Source organism: Mobula hypostoma, chromosome 18 (assembly GCF_963921235.1).
Source record: "Mobula hypostoma chromosome 18, sMobHyp1.1, whole genome shotgun sequence".
NCBI lineage: Eukaryota > Metazoa > Chordata > Chondrichthyes > Myliobatiformes > Myliobatidae > Mobula > Mobula hypostoma.
In genome coordinates, this window is record NC_086114.1 from 34377721 (window position 1) to 34398604 (window position 20884).

At 41.7% G+C, this 20884-nt stretch overlaps 1 protein-coding gene across 1 annotated transcript in view; it reads left to right on the plus strand.

Annotated features, from left to right (window-relative positions):
* Positions 1–20884, plus strand: part of LOC134358451 (microsomal triglyceride transfer protein-like) — a 107776-nt gene that overhangs the window by 24400 nt on the left and 62492 nt on the right. Inside the window, exons 5-6 of the mRNA XM_063070690.1 lie at positions 6598–6714; positions 17218–17357. Of these exons, the coding sequence (XP_062926760.1) occupies positions 6598–6714; positions 17218–17357 (257 nt within the window). The remainder of the gene's footprint in view (positions 1–6597; positions 6715–17217; positions 17358–20884) is intronic.

Sequence of the window (20884 nt, forward strand, 5' to 3'; positions counted from 1 at the left end):
GTGGTAGGAAGAGCATTAGTTCTTTCCTGAGTAATTCAGTATAAAGACCATTTCTAGGTCATTTTGCCTTGTGACTGAATTTTGCTTTGGTATTGACTGTTCAGTGTGTTTCTGCCTGAAGAAATGAGGTCTGTGAATGCTGCTTAGTTTGCTGAGTATATCTGGCATTTTTTGTTGCCATTTCGGCTTTTCATAACGCAGTTTATGCCGCAGTTCCTCCGCTTAAAGGATCACTTCCAGTCTTAAAATAGAGTCGAAAACGTAGGATTTCTAGCATTTGCAGGTTTTCTCTTGTTTTTAAAACAAAGTCGGTTAGATTTGTAATGCTGGTATTAAAATCGACTCTCAATCACTGAACAGGCATGATGTAAAACATACATCAGTTTAGTGCAGGCCTTTTGGTTCACGGTGCTGCACCAACCTTTTAGCCCACTAGATCAATCCAACCCTTCCCTCCTACACAGCCCTCCACTTTTCTTTCATCCATCATCCAATCTGAGAGTTTCTAAAATGCCCTAATATATCTGCCTCTACCACCACCCCTGGCTATGTGCTCCATACACTTATCACTCTGTGTAAAAAAACACGTCTCTGACATCCCCCTATACTTTCCGCTAATCATCTTAAATGTAGGTCCTCTTGTATTGGCCACGGTTGCCTGGGAAAAAGGCTATCCGCTCTGTCTGTGCCTCTTATCATCTTATATACATCTATCAAGTATCCTTTACCCTCCTTCACTTCAAAGAGAGAAACGTAGATATACCAGGGATCCCCACAGATTTATTTATTTATTTATTTATTTGGCGATACAGCCCTTCTGGCCCTTTGCGCCACACAGCCGCTGACAATCCCGATCTAACCCCAGCTTTATCATGGGGGACAATTTGCAATGAGCCGGTACATCTTTAGACTGTGAGAGGAAACTCCCGAGGAAGATCCACACATTTCACAGCGAGGATGTACAGACTCCTTACAGATGATGCCGGAATTGAACTCCAAACTCTGACGTCCCGAGCCGTAATAGTGTTGTGCTAATGGCTGTGCTACCGTGGTGCCTAATCAGTGAGGTTCAGTGAGGTTATTCCATCCCCCCTCCACCCACGCATGTGAGTGTTCTTACTGTGATTTCTCTACACTTCTGGGGATCTGTCGTTGGCAAAACTATTCAGAAACTATAACAGTCATCAGTATTTTGGTATATCTTGCCCAATGTCATATGGAAGTGTTTTTCCACATATCATATCAGTTGATTTTTGTGTATAAGGACTCTTTTCTATTTCACGCTAGAAATCATGGGACCAGATTGCTGCCGAGGTCAACTTTATCTCTTTCTGAGAAATGCAGGATCTTCAGTCTACCAAGAGTTTCTGATGAAAACTGTATCCTAACTAAAACCTTGAGTTAGTTTTCCTAGCTATGTTTTCTATAAATGCTCCTAATGGTTTGCCGAATACAATGTTATTATTTTTCTGATTAGTTTTCAATGGTTGAATAGCTCCATTTAATATCAGAAAACGTATACAATACACAACCTGAAATTCTAACTCTCTGCAGACATCCTCGAAACAGAAGGAAAAAATCCCGAAGGATGAATGACAGAAAAAAACATAAAAACCAGAAAGCCACTGCCCCCTCCCATGCACAAGCAGCAACAACCCCTTACCCCACTTATACTGGCATAAAGCATCAGCATTCGCACCACTACCATGCAAGCAACAGCAAAGCCCCCAAAGAGAGATCATGGTCTACAGTCCATCAAAAACTAACTGTTCACACCAGCATTTCAACATCCCGCAGGCTCTCGGCTCTCTCTCTCTCTCTCACTACCAAGGGCAAGACAGATATCTCTCCTTCCACAGTGACAGGGGAGACAACAGTCACTATGTCGATGTTACAGTCAGTCGGAAGCATTGCTTTTTTATTTCGAGTTCCCCAACCCGAGAATCGGCAAATCGATTACCGAGAGCAGAGCACTCCGACAGCCAATCTTGCTGTCTTCGAAGTTCCAGCTCCAGTATGTGACACCGGCAAGAATTTGTGTCCACAGGGCCATGCAGGCCCTGAAGGTGCCCAACTTCAGGCCGAACCTGGACATGCCAAAACATGGCTGGTCGGCAAGCTCCAAGAGCATTAACATGCCACCGTGTAGAACCGCAGTCTTTGAATGCTGCTGTAGATCAAAGACCCCGATAGGACCCAGCAACCCTGAAAAGGGAAATAGAAACATTAGAATAGGAAAAATTTAACTGTTTCGCTGATGAGCTGGGAGAAGTTGCCCTCTGTCACCATCTTCAGCTCCAGCCAAAGGACATTCCAGCAAACAAAACCATAAATTTTAAATACAGTTTAATATCCTAACATAACCCCATTTTATGAATACCTTTGCTTCGTGCATTTATATTATTGTTTATTTATTAGCTAATCTTTTGTTCTTAGTTAATTGGCTTGGTAGCAGGATTCAAGATTTCTATATACAGTATTTCCTTCAAAACCTTTCTCACTTTGCCCTAGCATCTTCAAAGGTTTGTATGCACTAATTGATTTTTGAGAATGTGTACCAGGAGTTCCAAAATGTGTCTATGACATGCATGTGATCTGATGACTAACATGATGATTAGAACACAAGCATAGATTTGTTACAATTCGTTCACATTTAGTGCTTTCCATAGATGTTTGAAAAGTCATAGGGAATGGTGTAGCAGTTACTGAGAAACTTTGCTTTTGTTGTTCTCAAGGCTTCTGCATAAATAAGTTGCTTCCATACAAACTGCACTAATAGAGGAGGTGGCAGCCAGGCATCGGAGCATATCAACACAGGGTGTCTCGGGACGAATTCTACCCAGGAACCAAATGTGAAATGAGGAGGATCTCAATAAAGTCAGACAACTTCTGCAGCTATAATTAAAATCTCAAAGCAGGATGAGAACATAAGCTCCTGTAATAAGCATGGATATTGTTGGAAGCAAGCACAGGTCAGGTAGCAGCTGTGGAAAGAGAAGAATTTGTGTTCCTGATCAAAATCTCTTCAGCAGTTCTGATGAAGTGTTGATTATACTTATGTTTCCCAAATGATGCCTGACCTCCTGGGTGTTTACAACATTTCCTGAATGTCTTTTTAAATTTCAGTTTTCTATCATTTGTACTTCTTATTTTCACTTAACTCCCAATGGCATCCAAAGTAACTTTTATGCATGAAAATCCTCTTAACTTGGTACTTATGGTTGCAGTCACCGTGGTTCCTCATTCAATGGAAACTAATTCTTTCCAGAGATGAGTAGAGCATGAACAGGAGTTTTTTTTATTGATTACAGCATTTATCGTATTACAAGTTGTCTTTGAGCACCCGAGCATTGGTTAGCTAGCATTAGACAGAGACTGGAAAGAATTTAGTACCCTCAATATTCATCATTTGTGTGACCTGAGATACATGTTGTGAAGGTCAGTGGCCAGAAATTTGGCAGAAGTTTATCGTGTCTTTCACCAAGCAGCAGTTCTATATGATACTGGCTTCTTGCTGGCATGCGGTCATAATTCACTATTCGAATCTGCTCACAAACAGTGATAGCAAGGCTGTCACATGAAAAAATGATAGAACAGATTTTTGAGGTTCTCAGTAAGGGTTTTGTTACATGGCTTTCTCTGAATGATCTTGCTTTATTTGGCTGAATGTACCTCGTGACTCATGGGGAAATGCTAAATGCTATACAGCCAGGCCATCAGGAAGGGATAGCCTGACCCTCTGAACTTCAGGTGAGAAGCTGAGCTGTGGAGAAATGAGGAAGTGGAGGTGGAGGAAGAGAGTAGAAGAACAAATTAGGATCCACATTTTTACATGGATAAATCAAATGCACCCACAGTTTCCTATTGGAGTGAAGGGATATGGGGAGAAGGCAGGAAAAAGGTACTGATTGTGGATGATCAGCCATGATCACAGTGAATGGTGGTGCTGGCTCAGAGGGCTGAATGGCCTACTCCTGCACCAATTGTCTATTGTCTATCATAAATAGTTTCATAATCTTTAAGAATAGTGGAGAATGGCCAAGATCTAACCAAATGCTGGAACAAGCCCAAAGGGTCCAATGGTTTCTCCCTGTCTGTAGTGTTCTCGTGCAGTGTGTTGATAATAATACTGGATGTGAAAAAAGAAAACGGTAATCCTTGGCTTTTTCTTAATAAAAGGCATACAGAAATATGTTACTTATGTTAAATCCTTAAAAAAATGTTGCCAAGTGTGTGAACGTAGTAAGCTATTTGCAGCATATAAATGAGCCATCTAGATCCACTGGGTTAATGCCAATGTTTTTGATCCGCAGGAATATTCTGTCCATTTATCTGACCCCTATTAACACGTCCAATCCTTATACACTTCCATTCCCCATCAAGAAGGCCTCAAAGCCCTCCGCTACTTTCTGGACAATAGACCTCACCAGTTCCCCACCACCACCACCCTCAGATTGGGGGACCGCTTCGTCGAGCACCTCTGCTCCGTCCGCCATAACAGACAGGATTTCCCGGTTGCCACCCACTTCAACTCTGCTTCACATTCCCATTCGGATATGTCCATGCATGGCCTCCTCTACTGCCATGATGAGGCTGAACTCAGGTTGGAGGAGCAACACCTCATATACCGTCTAGGTAGTCTCCAGCCCCTTGGTATGAACATAGAATTCTCCAACTTCCGGTAATTCCCTCCCCCTCCCTTCTCCCATCCCAGTTTCACTCTGTCCCCTCCTCCAGCTGCCTATCACCTCCCTCATGATTCCGCCTCCTTCTACTACCCATTGTGCTTTCCCCTATTCCTTCTTCACCTTTCCTGCCTATCCCCTCCCTGCTTCCACTCCCCCACCCCTTTATCTTTCCCCTTACTGGTTTTTCACCTGGCACCTACCAGCCTTCTCCTTCCCACCCTCCCCCCACCTTCTTTATGGGGCCTCTGCCCCTTCCCTCTTCAGTCCTGACAAAGGGTTCCGGCCCGAAATGTTGACTGATCATTTCCACGGATGCTGCCCAACCTGCTGAGTTCCACCAGCGTATTGTGTGTGTCCCTATTAACATCACCCTGTATGTTTTCTCCCTCATTTCATTATACATTTCCCTGCATGAGAAGTTCTCACCTCCTAGCTGCTTGATTAGTATGGATATCATTTTTTCCGAATTCCTTCTTTGATATGTGGACTATTTTAGTTTCTAGTTCAGGTCTTCAGGGAAACAAAATTCTAAAGATAAAGAGTAATACCAGATCAGTTGCATGGAGAATGAGGAGAAAATGAAGTATTTCTCCTTACAGTGTAGAAGCTTGAGTGGGCGTTTAATAGTGGTGTTCAAAGTCTTGAACGTTTTTGACAGTGAGTAATGAGAAACTTTTCCATGTTGGAGGACTGGTAACCAGAAGATACAAAAAGAATTGGGGCAGAATGATGAAAATTATTTTAATAAAATCAGAATCGGTTATAATACTACTGGCATATGTCATGAAATTTGTTGTCCTGGATTTGTTGCAACTGATCTGGTATTACTCTTTATCTTTAGAATTTTGTTTCCCTGAAGACCTGAACTAGAAACTAAAATAGTCCACATATCAAAGAAGGAATTCGGAAAAAATGATATCCATACTAATCAAGCAGCTAGGAGGTGAGAACTTCTCATGCAGGGAAATGTATAATGAAATGAGGGAGAAAACATACAGGGTGATGTTAATTATGTATTGCATTCCATTGCAATACATAATAATTTTTTAAAAACTATAAATTGCGACAAGTAAATATAAAAACATTACATGTGAAAAAGTAGTGCAAAAAGAGAGGAAATAAATAAGACTATAAGACATAGGAGCAGAATTATGCCATTTTGGCCCATCAAGTCTGCTCTGCAGATCCTTTTCTCCCCTTTTCAGCCCCACTTCCCGGCCTTCTCTCATAATCTTTGATGCCATGTCCAACTAAGAACCTATCAATCTCTGCCTTAAGTACACTCAACAACATGGCCTCCACTGCTGCCTATGGTAAAAAATTCCACAAATTCACCACTCTCTGGCTCTGCATCTCCGCCACTCTATCCTGAGGCTATGCCCTCATGTCCTAGACTCCCCCACCACGGGAAACATCCTTTCCACATTTACTCTGTCTAGGCCTTTCAATATTTGAAAAGTTTCAATGTGATTCCCCCCCCCCCCACCCATTGTTCTAAATTCCAGCAAGTACAGGCCCAGAGCTATCAAACATTCCTCATTCCTGGAATCATCCTTGTGAACCTCTTCTGAACCCTTTCCAATGCAAGCACATCTTTTTTTCAATGAGGAGCCCAGATCTATTCACAGTGCTCAAGGCGAGGCCTCACCAGTACCTTATAAAGCCTCAGTATCATATCCCTGCTCTTGTATTCTAGAACTCTTGAAATTAATGCATTTGCCTTCCTCACCACTACCTCTACCTGCAAGTTAACCTTTAGGGTAAATAGTGGGGTAGTGTTCATGGACTCTTTGTCCATTCAGAAATCTGATGGCAGAAGGGAAGAAGCTCTTATGTATACACTGCACCAGAGGGTGGTGGCAGAAGATTAAGTGATAACGTTATAAAGTGGAGTTATTCTCCTTCTCAGGTTGATGTGTCTGGGAGCTGCAAAGTAAAATATGAAACGGAGAATAATCAGGTGACCAAGATCAAAGACATTCTAAGTTGTGAGAGATCAGAATTTGGCTTTATTCCATCCAACCAGGTATGTTACATTTGCTTCATTGGTTAATGTAATACTGAATCATGCAATATTCATTCTGTTGTTTTGCTTTTAATAATACTGTTTTGAATTTCATTTTCCCTAGTCATAGTCCCAGTTACAAGGGCAAAGATTAGCTAAAACTAACCTGGTGGAAAGTTAATTAGGGAGGAGGAAGCAGAGATAATGGGTATACTGTCAGTTGGATGAGAACAATTAGCCACGCCATGTCCAAATTTACTAATCTGGCCATCTATATTTTTATCCAATTTATTAACATTATTACAAAGATGCTGAAGTCCCAGCACTGATCTATTGATTATAGATCTCCAGTCAGAAGTAGATGCCCCTCTGCCACCTACTCTGTTTTCTATGACCAGACCAATTTTAGATCCAATTTACTAACTCACAATGTGACTTAATCTTCTGGACCAGCCTTCCGTGAGTGACCTTGTAAGATGTTTTATTGAAGTCCATGTAAACAACATCCACTACCCTACACTCATCAGTTACCTTTGTTGCTTCAGACTACTTAAATTGGTGAAACAGGACCTCCTTCCCACACAAAGTCCTGTTGGCTGTTTTCCCTGGTAAGACCATGCTTTCCCAAATACAAAAATCTTTCTGTAATTTGCCTTTACTTATCTTCCTTCCTATTTCACAGTTTTTGTGTTTCTTCCTAGCTTGCTGTCATATTCCATTTTCCCTTTCTTTATAAATTTCTTTCTCACTTTTTTCAAAATCAAATCAAATCAAGTTTCATTATCTTTCAAACCATACATAGACACAACTGAACGAGACAGCATTCCTCTGGGGCCAAGGTATAAAAAACATTCAAAATAGCAAGCAAACATTCAAAGACAGCAAGCAACATAATTCAAAATATCAAGCAAAAAAGAATATTCACTCGAAAAAAAAACATAGTCCAAGACCCTGAGCGACAATGTGCAGACACACACAATCCAGCCTGTCATTCACGGGAGGGCAGCACTAGCTGGAGAGGCCAGTCCCAGCTGAGCTCAACCATACTGTAGCACTTACATGTCCTTCACCTGGTCTGTAGCAGCAGTCAAGCCTGAAGCTTGAGGCCTCTAGTACTTGCTACAACCAAGGCTGCACAGCTCCCATGTCGACTGCCCATCCACTAGACAAGGGTAACAGGCCTGTGGCAACTTGCATTACCACTGTCCAACAGAGTCTTGCAAACGCAAGTGAAATGTCTGAAACAATCTCCCACGGTTGTACTGCACCAACTCCAATGCTTCCAAGTAGTGGGGAGCAACACAATCTGTAGCCAGATCAGCTCCCCCAGCATCCTGACCAGCTCCTTTGACACCTTCGCCGACCCCCTGGACACTTTGACCGACTCTGCCGCTGACACCAGTCCAGCTACTCCCGTCAATGACCAGCTCACTGATGGAGTAGCCCTGCAGTACCCGATGTTCTTGGATTGTCTTTGGATCATTATAAAAACAAATTTTAGGAAGAAGAAAGCATCTTTGGTGGCCCCCGAGAGGACGCTGCATTCACACGCACCGCCATCTTACCGGAAGTAAATTTTTGTTGCATTCTCAAGCACTCTTGATCCTCAAGTTTACTGCTTTTATGTGTTTCCCTGAGATTTAATACAACCTTTGATTTTCTCCTATAATCTGTGGTTGGATCAATTTTCTTGTGTCTTAAAGAAATAGTTAAAAATTCTCTGAGCATGGAAAGGACCATCAGAAATAAAACCCCCAGAATATGTCCAGCTCGCTGTTAACACCCTGACAGTGGCAACCTGCTTTGTATAAAAGGAGTAATAGTTTCTGTTGTAAACAGCAGATGGAGTATTGCAAATGGAAATACATTTTGACAATCGCATTCTCAAAAAGGTAGCAAATAACTTGCCAATATCATTTGACCTCAGGGAAAACAAGGTTTTTCATGCAGGTTACAGCTCGCTCTTATTTATTCAGCTTTGGTGATGGAAAGTAAAATAAAAATCAATTGCTATTGTAATAGTGCAGTATAAAATATTTAGGACAGTTGAATACCACCACAATTTGTCAAATGTTTTCCACATGGAGCTGTGATGCTTTTGAATATACAGACAGAAGTTAAGGAAGTTCAATAGCAGCCAGTCACAGTAGGATTTAGGGAGAAGCAATTGGAGAGGGGCCCTTCTTGTGGTCACTTTCTGGTAAACCCTTAAGGGGGTGCATATGTGTGGTGCAGAGAAGACCATGTTCCAGGTCAAAGGTACAGTACTGTGCAAAAGTCTGAGGCACATGTATGTAGCTAGGATGCCCAAGACTATTGCCTAGTACTATAGTAATTTTTTTAATGTATTGTACTGTACTGCTGCCATAGAAATCAAATTTCATGACAGCTGTGTCTACATCAGTGCAACCCCCCCCCACCCCGCCCCTGACACTCCTTCTCTGCCACCTATCCCACACCTTCCCGTGGCATTCCATCCTCACCATCTCCAACATCCTTTGCTGCCTCCAGATACTCAGACTCGCTCTCAGCTCCACGTTGGCTAATACAAAAGTCTTAGGTGCCCTAGCGATATATATGTGCCTAAGACATATATGTGTGTTGGCGCGTGACCAAGTAGTTAAGGCGTTCGTCTAGTGATCTGAAGGTCGCCAGTTAAAGCCTTGGCTGGGGCAGCGTGTGTGTCCTTGAGCAAGGCACTTAACCACAAATTGCTTTGCGACGACACCGGTGCCAAGCTGTATGGGTCCTAGTGCCCTTCCCTTGGACAACATCGGTGGTGTGGAGAGGGGAGACTTGCAGCATGGGCAACTGCTTGCCCAGGCCTGCGCTCTGGAAACCTTCCAAGGCGCAAATCCATGGTCTCATGAGACTAACGGATGCCTATATAAGACATTTGCACAGGACTGTAGTATACACACAGTGGCCACCTTATTAGGTGCTCCTGTATCTTAAAAAAATGGCCTCTGAATATATGTTTGTGGTCTTTTGCTGCTGTAACCCATCCACTTCAAGGTTCGAAGTGTTTTACGTTAAGGGATGCTCTTCTGAACACCACTGTTGTTAGGCATAGTTATTTGAGGTACTGTCATCTTTCTGTTAGCTTGAACCAGCCTGGTCATTCTCCGCTGACCTCTCTCATTAACTAGGCATGTTTGCTCACAGAACAGCTGCTCACTTGGTGTTTTTTGATTTTTGCACCATTCTCTGGTCAAAGTTACTTAGATTACACTTCTTCCCCCATTCGGGTGTTAGGTATGAACAGTAACGGAACCTCGTGACCACGTCTGCATGCTTTTATGCATTGAGTTGCTGCCACATGATTGGCTGATCAGATAGTTGCATTAACGAGCAGGTGTACAAGTGAGCCTAATAAAGTGGCCACTCAGTGTACATCCACCCCAAATGTCAAATCGTCAATTACAGCAACTTTGTTCGAGGAGGGTTTGATGAGACGCCAGATAGTTCAGAACAGTTGTAATAATGGACACAAGGAATCAAGGGGAGGAATTTAACCCCTCTTCCTACCTGAAGCAGAAACTCTGTCTGAATGGTGACCCAAAGCACTGATTATTAGAAGGCTAGGCATGTAACATGATTAATGTAGCCAAACCTCTCCCTATTCCTCCCCTCCACCATCCCATCATCTTGTATTGCTCCAACCTGAGGGTGGGGGTTGGTGGTGTAGTTTCTATTATTTCGCAGATCTGTAATGCTATGGTGTTTAGAATTTCTCGTAACCATCTGGTTACTCTTGCTTTTCCAAAGCTGCGAATTAATTGCTCCCATCAACCAAGAAATGTGAAGTTCGATTCCCTTCTTAAAATGTATGATAGTCTCATGAGACTATCAATGAGTTAATTTTTTTACTTCCGGCAGAATATTGAAATACCTTATAACATTAGGCCAAATAGCAAACTTCTCAACATGTTCTATGTTACAGAGGAGCGATTGACAGGTTAGGCTGTTAATGTTGTCAGCAACATGTATTGTAGTTACATATACAACAGTAGTACTTGCAATCATATGAGTCAGGAGCCTCATTCACATTTGCCATTAGCCACATGTGTTGCATGACTAATTTTTGCACTATACACCACCCCACCAAACAAATACGAATAATCACATTATATTTGTAACTATAGACATAGCCAAATCCTTTAATTTTTTTCATCAAATAATGATGTTGTGTGGTCATGTGATATTTGCTCTGTTCCATATAAATACCACAATCAATTTTCATATCACTGTGTTAAACAGCTGCCTACTGTTTACTGTTCAAATAAAGAGTTTTCGCTTGCTTATATATACGAGCTGGTGAAATTTCTCTGCACCTTAACAGTGTTTATTTCTGTGCTGGTGCTGGCAAAATTTAATGGGAAACTATAATTACTATAATATAAACCTTCATATTCAATCAGAGGTCATGAAGAACCAAAAGCTGTATGTCAAAGAGACATGCAGTTTGAGGGCCGAGGTCTAATTATCTCTGATACAGCGACATTCTAATACTGAAACTCTTACTTGAACTTTCAAGAAAATACTTCATTTCCTTCTCATTCTCTAGAGAAGAACATCCATGGGTACCTAAATTTCACAGACATCCAGGTGTCTGCATTTATCACTCCTACTTAATATCTCCCACTCTTAATTCCCCACTCTGGCCTCTTACCTCTTCTCACCTACCTATCACCTCCCCCTTGGTCCTCTCCTCCTTCCCTTTCTCCTATCAGATTCCTTCCTCTCCAACTCTTTATCTTTCCAGCCCACCTGGCTTCACCCATCACCTTCTGGCTATCCTCCTTCCCTTCCCCCCACCTTTTTATTCCGGCATCTTCCCCCTTCCTTTCCAGTCCTGAAGAAGGGCCTCAGTTTGAAACTCCAACTGTCCGTGGATGATGCCTGACCTGCTGGATTCTACCAGCACTTTGCGTGAGTTGCTTTGGATTTCCAGTATTTGCACAACCTCTCGTGTTTAATCTCTGTACATTCATGTTGTGCAGAACTACTTCCCTATAACCCTGAGTTAATGTTCTAGCATTTATACATTGATCACAATGCACTAAAGGCAACAAAGTAGTTTGTGTTACTGTATATTAACGCAATGTTACTGTATGTTAGTTTAAATAAGGCATCCGTTAGTCTTGCAAGACCATGGATCTGCGCCTGGAAAGTCTTCACTCTCTAGGGCGCAGGCCTGGGCAAATGTTAGTTTACTGTATATTAAAATAGGGGCAATAGTATCTAAAAGTTATTTTAATGGATATAATCCACTTTAAACTATTTGCAAGGCAATGAGACATTAAAACAAGTGACTAGAGGGAAATGACAGTTCTGTTTCCTGGCATGATTTCCTCTCATCATTTGTGCATTGATTACAACTGGGAAAGTTTATATAGTTTCAATTAGCACACTATTATATTCCTGTTGATAGCAACTCTTCATGATGCGAACCCATTCAACGTGACAACCAAAAAAAACAGCCAAGAGACTTTGGGTGAGCCTTTCAAGTTTCTCAGCAGCCAATCTACATGAGTATGTTACCTCTGTCACAAACTTCATCAGTAAGTATGTAGAGGGCTGTGTATCAAAGAGTTCAATTTGGGTGTTTTCATGGATGAACTGAGAGATCTGCTTTCTATTGAATACATGGACCACACTGTTCAAATTCGGTAACCTTGACCTACACAAGAATTAAAGACATGACCTTCATAAAACTGTCAGGGGTGCCAAGAGACAATACCAGTCCAACATTCAGTCCTAGACCAACCAATATTTGTTGCAGGGCTTACATACCATAACAGGCTACAAAATGAAGTTGGGCAGTATTGCTGACAACAGCACATCCCTTCATTTTGAGCTTAACTCATTCTGTGCAGATTTTGGCCAGAAGGGGAATGGAATGTCACCATCCACCAAACAGCATTCAATGCAATTGTACTAACTGTCACTGTTGCAGATGTCAGATTCCAGAGTGAACTCTTGGAAAGCATTTGGCCCGGCTGTGTCCTTAGTTGCTGCGCTGGTCAGCCGGTGGGTGATATCTACAAACATTTTCAGCCTCTCGCTATTTCAATCTGAGTTTCACGTCGGCTTTAAGAAAAACTGCACATGAGAAAATAAGTTAACATGCCTTAATGACTACCACCTGATCTGACGTCCACGACCATGAAGTGCTTTGAGAGGCTGGTCATGACACACATCCAGTCTAGCCTCCTGGGTAACTTTGACTCATTGCTGTTCACCTATCCTCAAAACAGGTACATGGCAAATGCTGTCTCCCTGGCCCTACATTCACCTTTAGAGCATCTGTATTGTAAAGACACCTATGTAAGACTACTATTTATTGACTACCGTTCTGTCTAGAGTACTATAATTCCAGGTAAACTCATCCATAAAGGTTATTAGGTCAGAAGTGGGGATGTTTGCAAATGACTGCACAATGTTCTGCACCATTCGTCACTCCTCAGATAGTGAAGCAGTTCATACCCTAATGCAGCAGGGCCTGGACAATATCCAGGCTCGGGCTGACAAGTGGCAAGTACCATTTGACCATTAAAGTGCCAGGCAATGACCATCTCCAACAAGAAAGGCTCTAATTATCGTCCCTTGACATTCAGTGTCATCACCATCACTGAATTGCAAACTATCAACATCTTGGGGGTTACCATTGACAGGAAACTGAACTGCTCTAGCCATATAAACACCATGGCTACCAGAGCAATTCAAAGGCTAGGAATCCTGTGGTGTGTAACTCACCTACTGACTCCTCAAAGCCTGTCCAACATCTACAAGGCTCAGGTCAGGAGTGTAATGGAATACTACCCACTCGCCTGGGTGAGTGCAGCTCCATCAACACTCGAGAAGCTCGACACCATCCAGTACAAGGCAGCCCACTTGATTGGTACCCCTTCCACAAGCATCCAGTCCCTGCACCATCGATGAACAGTTGCAGCAGTATGTACTATCTACAAGATGCACTGCAACAACACACCACAGTTCCTAAGGCAGCATCTTCCAGATCCACGACCACTACCATTTAGAAGAACAAGAACAGCAGATACCTGGGAACACCACCACTTGGAAATCCCCCTCCAGTTCACTCACCATCCTGACTTGGAAACATATCGCTGTTCCTTCATTGTCGCTGGGTCAAAATCATGGAATTCCCTCCCTAATAGCGCTGTGGGTGTACCTACACCTCGGGGACTGCAGCGGTTCGTGAAGGCAGCTCATCACCACCTTCTCAAGGGCAACTAGAGATGGGCAATAAATGCTGGCTTAGCTGGCAACGCCCACATCCCATAAATGAATGAATATAAAAAGGCTCCTAGACCTGGGATTCAACACTTCCATATGCAACTTGATCCTTTACTTCCTGAACAACAGACCACAAATAACAGACCCACCACGATTGCCCTCAACACTGATACTCCACAAGCGCCTACTCTACTCCCTGTACACTCACAACTGCATGACCAGATTCTGCTCTAACTCCATCTACAAGTTTGCAGATTACATCACTGTCGTGGGTTGAATCTCAAAGAACAATGAATTGGAGTACAGGAAGAAGATGGCATAATGGCAGGTTATCATGACAACAACCTTTCCCTCAATGTCAGCAAAACAAAAGGGCTGATCTTTGATTTCAGAAAGGGGTGCATATGTTCCTGTCCAGATCAATGGTGCAGAGGTCATGAGGGTTGAGAGCTTCAAGTTTATGGAAGTGAACATCACTAATAGCCTTTCCTGGTCCAATCATATGGATGCTAAGGTCAAGGCTACTTCCTCAGAGGGCTAAGGAAATTTGGCATGTCAACACTCAATAGTTTTTAAGAATGCACTATAAAAACATCCTATTTCTGTGCATCACAGCTTGCTATGGCAACAGCTGTGCCCAAGACCAGAGCGTAATGGACACAGCACAGCATATTACAGAAACCAGCCTTCCCTTCATGGACTCTGTCTATATTTTTTTGCTGCCTCAGTAAGGTAGCCAACATAAAGTCTTCACTCACCCCAGACATATTCTTTTCTTACCTCTCAAATTGGGCAAAAGATACAAACAGTTGAAAGCATATAGCACCAGGCTGAAGGAAATATAAGATTTAACTCTTGACCTCACAGTCTACTTTGCTATGGCCTTGCATGTTATTTTCTCCCTGCACTGCACTTTGTAACTGTAACATTTTATTCTGCATTCTGTTATCGCTTTTCCTTTGTATTATTACCTCAATGCACTGACTGACGTGATGAATAATTTCTAGGGATGGCATGCGAAACAAGCTTTTTCACTCTACCTCAGTACATGTGACAATAATACTCCAATAATAAAATAACTGATCCCAGAGGTACTCATTGCATCCCTCCAGCATAGATATTTTCTAAATGGGGAGAAAATTCAAAACTCAGAGGTGCATAGAAGCTTGGGGGGGGGTCCTCATATAGGATTCTCTGAAGGTTAATTTGCACATTGAGTCGGTACTAAGGAAGGCAAATGCATTGTTAGCATTCATTTTGAGAGGGCTAGAATACATTATGAAGGATTTAATGCTGAGGCTTTATCAGGCTTCACTTGTGTATCGTGAGCAGTTTTGGGCCCCTTATCTAAGAAAAGATGTGCTGGCATTGGCAAGGATCCACAGGAGGTTCACAAAAATGATTCTGAGAAAGAAAGAGTTAACATATGAGGAGCATTTGATGGCTCAGGGTCTGAGTGGAAGTGGAGAGCATGTTTCCTATAGTGGGTAAGTCTAGAACTAGAGAGCACAGCCTCAGAATACAGGGGCGTCCATTCAGAACAGAGATGATGAGGAGTTTCTTTAGGGAGAGGGTGGTGAAACTGTGGAAGTCACTGTCACAGATGGTTGTGGAGGCCAAGTCATTGGGTATATTTAAAATGGAAGTTGATAGGTTCTTGATTAGACAGGGTGTCAAAGTTTATGGGGAGAAGGCAGAAGAATGGGTTGAGAGGATTAATGGATCAGCCATGATGGAATGGTGGAGCAAACTCAAATGGGCTGAATAGCCTAATTCTGCTCCTGTGCCTAATGGTCTTATGCTCTTTTGGTCTTACAGACCCATTTTTTACAACGCTTTGCCTTCTATGTGACACTTACTTTTCAATCCATGCTAACACATCCTCCAATACTTTGGGCTGTTAGTATATGCACCAGCCTCTTATGCGACACCTTGTCAATTACTTTTGGAAACCTAAATACATTTCAGATACAAGTTCCACTGCATTGACTCTCCCGACCACATCTTCAAAAGAATTTGATAAAATTTGTCAAACATGATTTACTTTTCATTAAACCATGTTGACTGGGTCCGATTATATTCAACTTTACTAAATAATTAGTTACTTTCTCTTTTGGTTATTAACTTCATCATCTCACCAACAATAAATGTTAGACTAATTGGCTTATATTCCCTACCTTTTGTGTTCCCTTTTTAAACATTGGCTGTTTTCCAGTCCTGACGAAGGGTCTCGGCCTGAAACGTCGACTGCACCTCTTCCTAGAGATGCTGCCTGGCCTGCTGCGTTGACCAGCAACTTTTATGTGTGTTGCTTGAATTTCCAGCATCTGCAGAATTCCTGTTGTTTCTGTTTTCCAGTTGTTTGGTTTCTTCTTGGAATTCACTGAAAAATTTCACCTTAAGAGTCCACAATCTCTGCAGCCACTTCCTTTTAAAACTCAAGTGCAGACCATTGGATCTTATCAATTTGTTCACCTATGTTTCCCTGATAGATTTGAAATCATCCCATCTGTTATCTCAGCAATATTTTCAGAGCCCTCCCTGCTGATGAATGATACAAAAATAATTTAATATTTCTACCATCTCTTTGTTTGTTATTATTAATTCACCATCCTTGTTCTCTTCATTTCCACACTTACCTGAGCCACTTTAGTCCTGTAATGTTTGTTTTGATAGTGCATGCAATTTGTCTTTCAAAATCAGATTTCTACCTTCTTTCCCTCCTGTATCTGGCTTCTGGCCAACTCTTGCTCCTTTGTATGCCCTATTTAAAAAAATAGCATTATCTTTGACTTCCTTTGTTAAGCACAGATTGTCCCTTCTCTCATGGAAGCCAGCACACCAATGGAACATACCCATACTTGGCACAGGATAACCAGATGCTGAATAATGTATATTGCATACTTGGCCTAAATTGTAGCCAAATACAGCAAGTCTGCTGTACCTGTTAAATCTTATCAATTTCCCACAGCAGCTATTTTGAAGATTTCCTGAGAAAGAGAACAGAGTTAGGTTCCATCCTTGTAAGCTCACAGGCATAATGAATTGGAATGCATTCATCGTGGTCCTAATTGAGCTCAGCTACTAGAGGTGAATCCCCTTTATCTAGCTGACTGCACCAGCAGATTCCCTGATTAGTTGTCTCTATGCTAAAAAAAGATATGTGGATATTGCAATATAATACGTGTTTCAGAAATTTAAATATCCTTCATAATGCCCTATGTTAAGCAGATGTTTGATTAAAAATGTGACCTTTCATTCAAGGTTCTTGGAGTTCAGTGGCAATCTACATGTAAAGGTCTTTATTCTGTGGAAAACAGTGTTATCAAAACAGCTGTCATCGAGGAGGGTCATATGTTCAAGCTCAATCTTCAAACAACAAGTGGAGCCAAAATCAGCTCAAGGTTTGCCAAGTTTTACCTCTTATTATAGACAATTCTGCTCTTTTGTTGTCAAGGGTTTTATTCTTCCGATAGACATAAAAGTGTTCAAAGTTTAAGAAAAATCTAGATCCTGGCAAATCTTAATACTTCCACAAAATACCTATAAAAACATTTCTGCTCCATTATGTTTGTATTGTATTGATGGAAGTATGCATTTTGTATGCAATATATACCCACAGCGCAAAGTCACACATGTAGCATATAATGTAAGCTCAAAGAAATGCATATTATTTTAACCTCTCCCTAGGTCTAATAGTGAATTTAACAAACAAAGATAACCATCCCTTTTAGACTCACAAGCAGTATTTTTAGGTGTTAACATACAAATATATGCATACACATACACAACTACATATACTTTCCAGCACAATATATTATCTACTCAGATATATATTATACAATCAGGGGTGGATGCTGCCTAATTTTATTTTTTATTACACGTTGTTCATTGTTCATATTCTGGCTTAATTTAGAATCCCAATAGAAAATCTCAAACCGAGTACATATCTAGTAATCAAATTGATTTGAGCATTAATGCTGTAGTGAAGCAATTTATGTTATTCATCAGACCTGGTAAAGTGAGAAAACAGAGATTTGCAGAGATGGGGAGTTTAGAAAGAACAGAGGGAATGACTGTGATAGGGTGCAGCTCGAAGTTGTAAAGGTAACAGAAACTTTCAAAGCCAGCAATTAGAGACAGAGATATTGAAACAAAGAGTCACAGACACATGTAGAAAGATGAGCAAAGGGGATGGCTATCTAATTTTGTCAAATTCTTTCTTAAATATGGGGATGAGAGTGAGGATGGGAGGAAAATGGGATCTTTTGTTGATACTGAGGGAGTGGGTGTTGTCATGACACCATGCCACTAAGCTCTCTGACTCCTTCTTGTACTTCGAAGCATTGTTTTTTGAGATTCAGCCCACTATGGTGTGTAAAATGTAGATGAAGTTAGAGCTGAATCTGGCCATACAGCACTGATTGTATGGGGCTGAGGATGCAGCCCTGTGCGGCATTAGTGTTGAGGATAATTATGATGGAGGTGTTGCTGCCTAGCCTTGCTGATAGCATTCTGTTAGTCAGGAAGTCAAGGATCCATTTACAAATGGAGTTTTTGAGATATGGGTCTAGGATTTTAAGATGAGTTTGTCTGGAATTATAGATTTGAAAATGGAGCTGCAGTCAGAAAACGATAGTTTAACCTAGGTGTCTTTACTGTCTAGTCTCTCCAGAGATGAGTGTAGGTTCAGGCAGATAGCATTTGCCATAGACCTGTTACATCGATAGGTGAATTGCAGTGAACTGAGTTGTCTGGGACGCTGGAGTTGATGTGCACCATGATCAGCCTCTCGAAGCACTTCATGACGGTGGATGTCAGAGTCATTGGACAGTAGTATTGGCATATTGCTCATGTTGTTCCATTGTTTAAAAAGGGTTCTAAGAGTAAGCCTAGCAATTATCAGCCTGTGAGTTTGACGTCAGTAGTGGGTAAATTGATGGAAAGTATTCTTAGAGATGGTATATATAATTATCTGGATAGACAGGGTCTGATTGGGAACAGTCAACATGGATTTGTGCGTGGAAGGTCATGTTTGGCAAATCTTACTGAATTTTTTGAAGAGGTTACTAGGAAAGTTGACGAGGGTAAAGCGGTGGATGTTGTCTATATGGACTTCAGAAAGGCCTTTGACAAGGTTCCACACAGAAGGTTGGTTAGGAAGGTTCAATCGTTAGGTATTAATATTGAAGTAGTAAAATGGATTCAACAGTGGCTGGATGGGAGACACCAGAGAGTGGTGGTGGATAACTGTTTGTCAGATTGGAGGCTGGTGGCTAGTGGAGTGCCTCAGGGATTTGTATTGGGTCCAGTGTTGTTTGTTATATACATTAATGATCTGAATGATGGGGTGGTAAATTGGATGAGTAAGTGTGCAGATGATACTAAGATAGGTGGAGTTGTGGATAATGAAGTAGGTTTTCAAAGCTTGCAGAGAGATTTAGGCCAGTTAGAGGAGTGGGCTGTAAGATGGCAGATGGAGTCTAATGTGAGGTGTTACATTTTGGTAGGACTCATCAAAATAGGACATACATGGTAAATGGTAGGGCATTGAAGAATGCAGTAGAACAGACGGATCTAGGAATAATGGTGCATGGTTCCCTGAAGGTGGAATCTCATGTGGATAGGGTGGTGAAGAAAGCTTTTGGTATGCTGGCCTTTATAAACCAGAGCATTGAGTATAGGAGTTGGGATGTAATGTTGAAATTGCACAAGGCATTGGTGAGGCCAAATTTGGAGTACTGTGTAGTTTTGGTCACCGAATTATAGGAAAGATGTCAACAAAATAGGGAAAGTACAGAGAAGATTTACCAGAATGTTACCTGCGTTTCATCACCTAAGTTACAGAAAAAGGGTGAACAAGTTGGGTCTTTATTCTTTGGTACGTAGAAGGTTAGTGGGGACTTGATAGAGGTATTTAAAATTATGAGGGAGATAGATAGAGTTGACGTGGATAGGCTTTTTCCATTGAGAGTGGGGGAGATTCAAACAAGAGGACATGAGTTGAGAGTTAAAGGGAAAAAGTTTAGGGATAACATGAAGGGGATCTTCTTTACTCAGAGAGTGGTAGCTGTGTGGAACGAGCTTCCAGCAGAAGTGGTTGAGGCAGGTTCGATGTTGTTGTTTAAAGTTAAATTGGACAGCTATATGGACAGGAAAGGAATGGAGGGTTATGGGCTGAGTGCAGGTCGGTGGGACTAGGTGAGAGTAAGAGTTCAGCATGGACTAGAAGGGCCGGGATGGCCTGTTTCCATGCTGTAATTGTTATATGGTTATATGGTAGTGATTAAGACTTGTTATCTTAATTTTTCTTGGGTACAGTGATGATAGTGATCTTATTAAGCAGGTGGGAACCTCAGATTGAAATAGGGAAAGGTTAAAGTTTGCAAATACCCCTGCCAGCTGGTCTGAGAAAATAGCTGGGGACACCATCTGGGCTAGATGCTTTCCGTGTGTTTACTCTCTGGAAGGTGCCTGCAAAGGTGACTGTGGGTTCAGGTGCATTGAAGGCTGCCAGGGTGTGTGGTGACATTCTATTCCATTCCCCTTCCATTCAAATCGTGCACAGAGTGTGTCAATACTTAAAAGTACTCTGTTAAGCACTATAATGATCACTGATGCATCAAGACTATTGAAACCAGCCCCTGAGCATGGGACATCCTGATTCTGTTACATTTGTTTCTCGGCAGGAGGAGGTGATAAATAAATGTTTGTGTTAATTGGCCCTTATCAACTCCATACGTTCAATACCTGTGGATTTATGCATACCGCATCATGATTTTATGTATTTCTGATTTATTATCAAAATTACTTTTGGACTTCTGTAAAACTGGAACCCTTTCGTAACCCAGGGATGGCCTGTATCCAACACAGATATACATAGCTTGGGCTAGTGTGACTTTTGCTTGGAAAGCTGGATGAGTTCAAATTT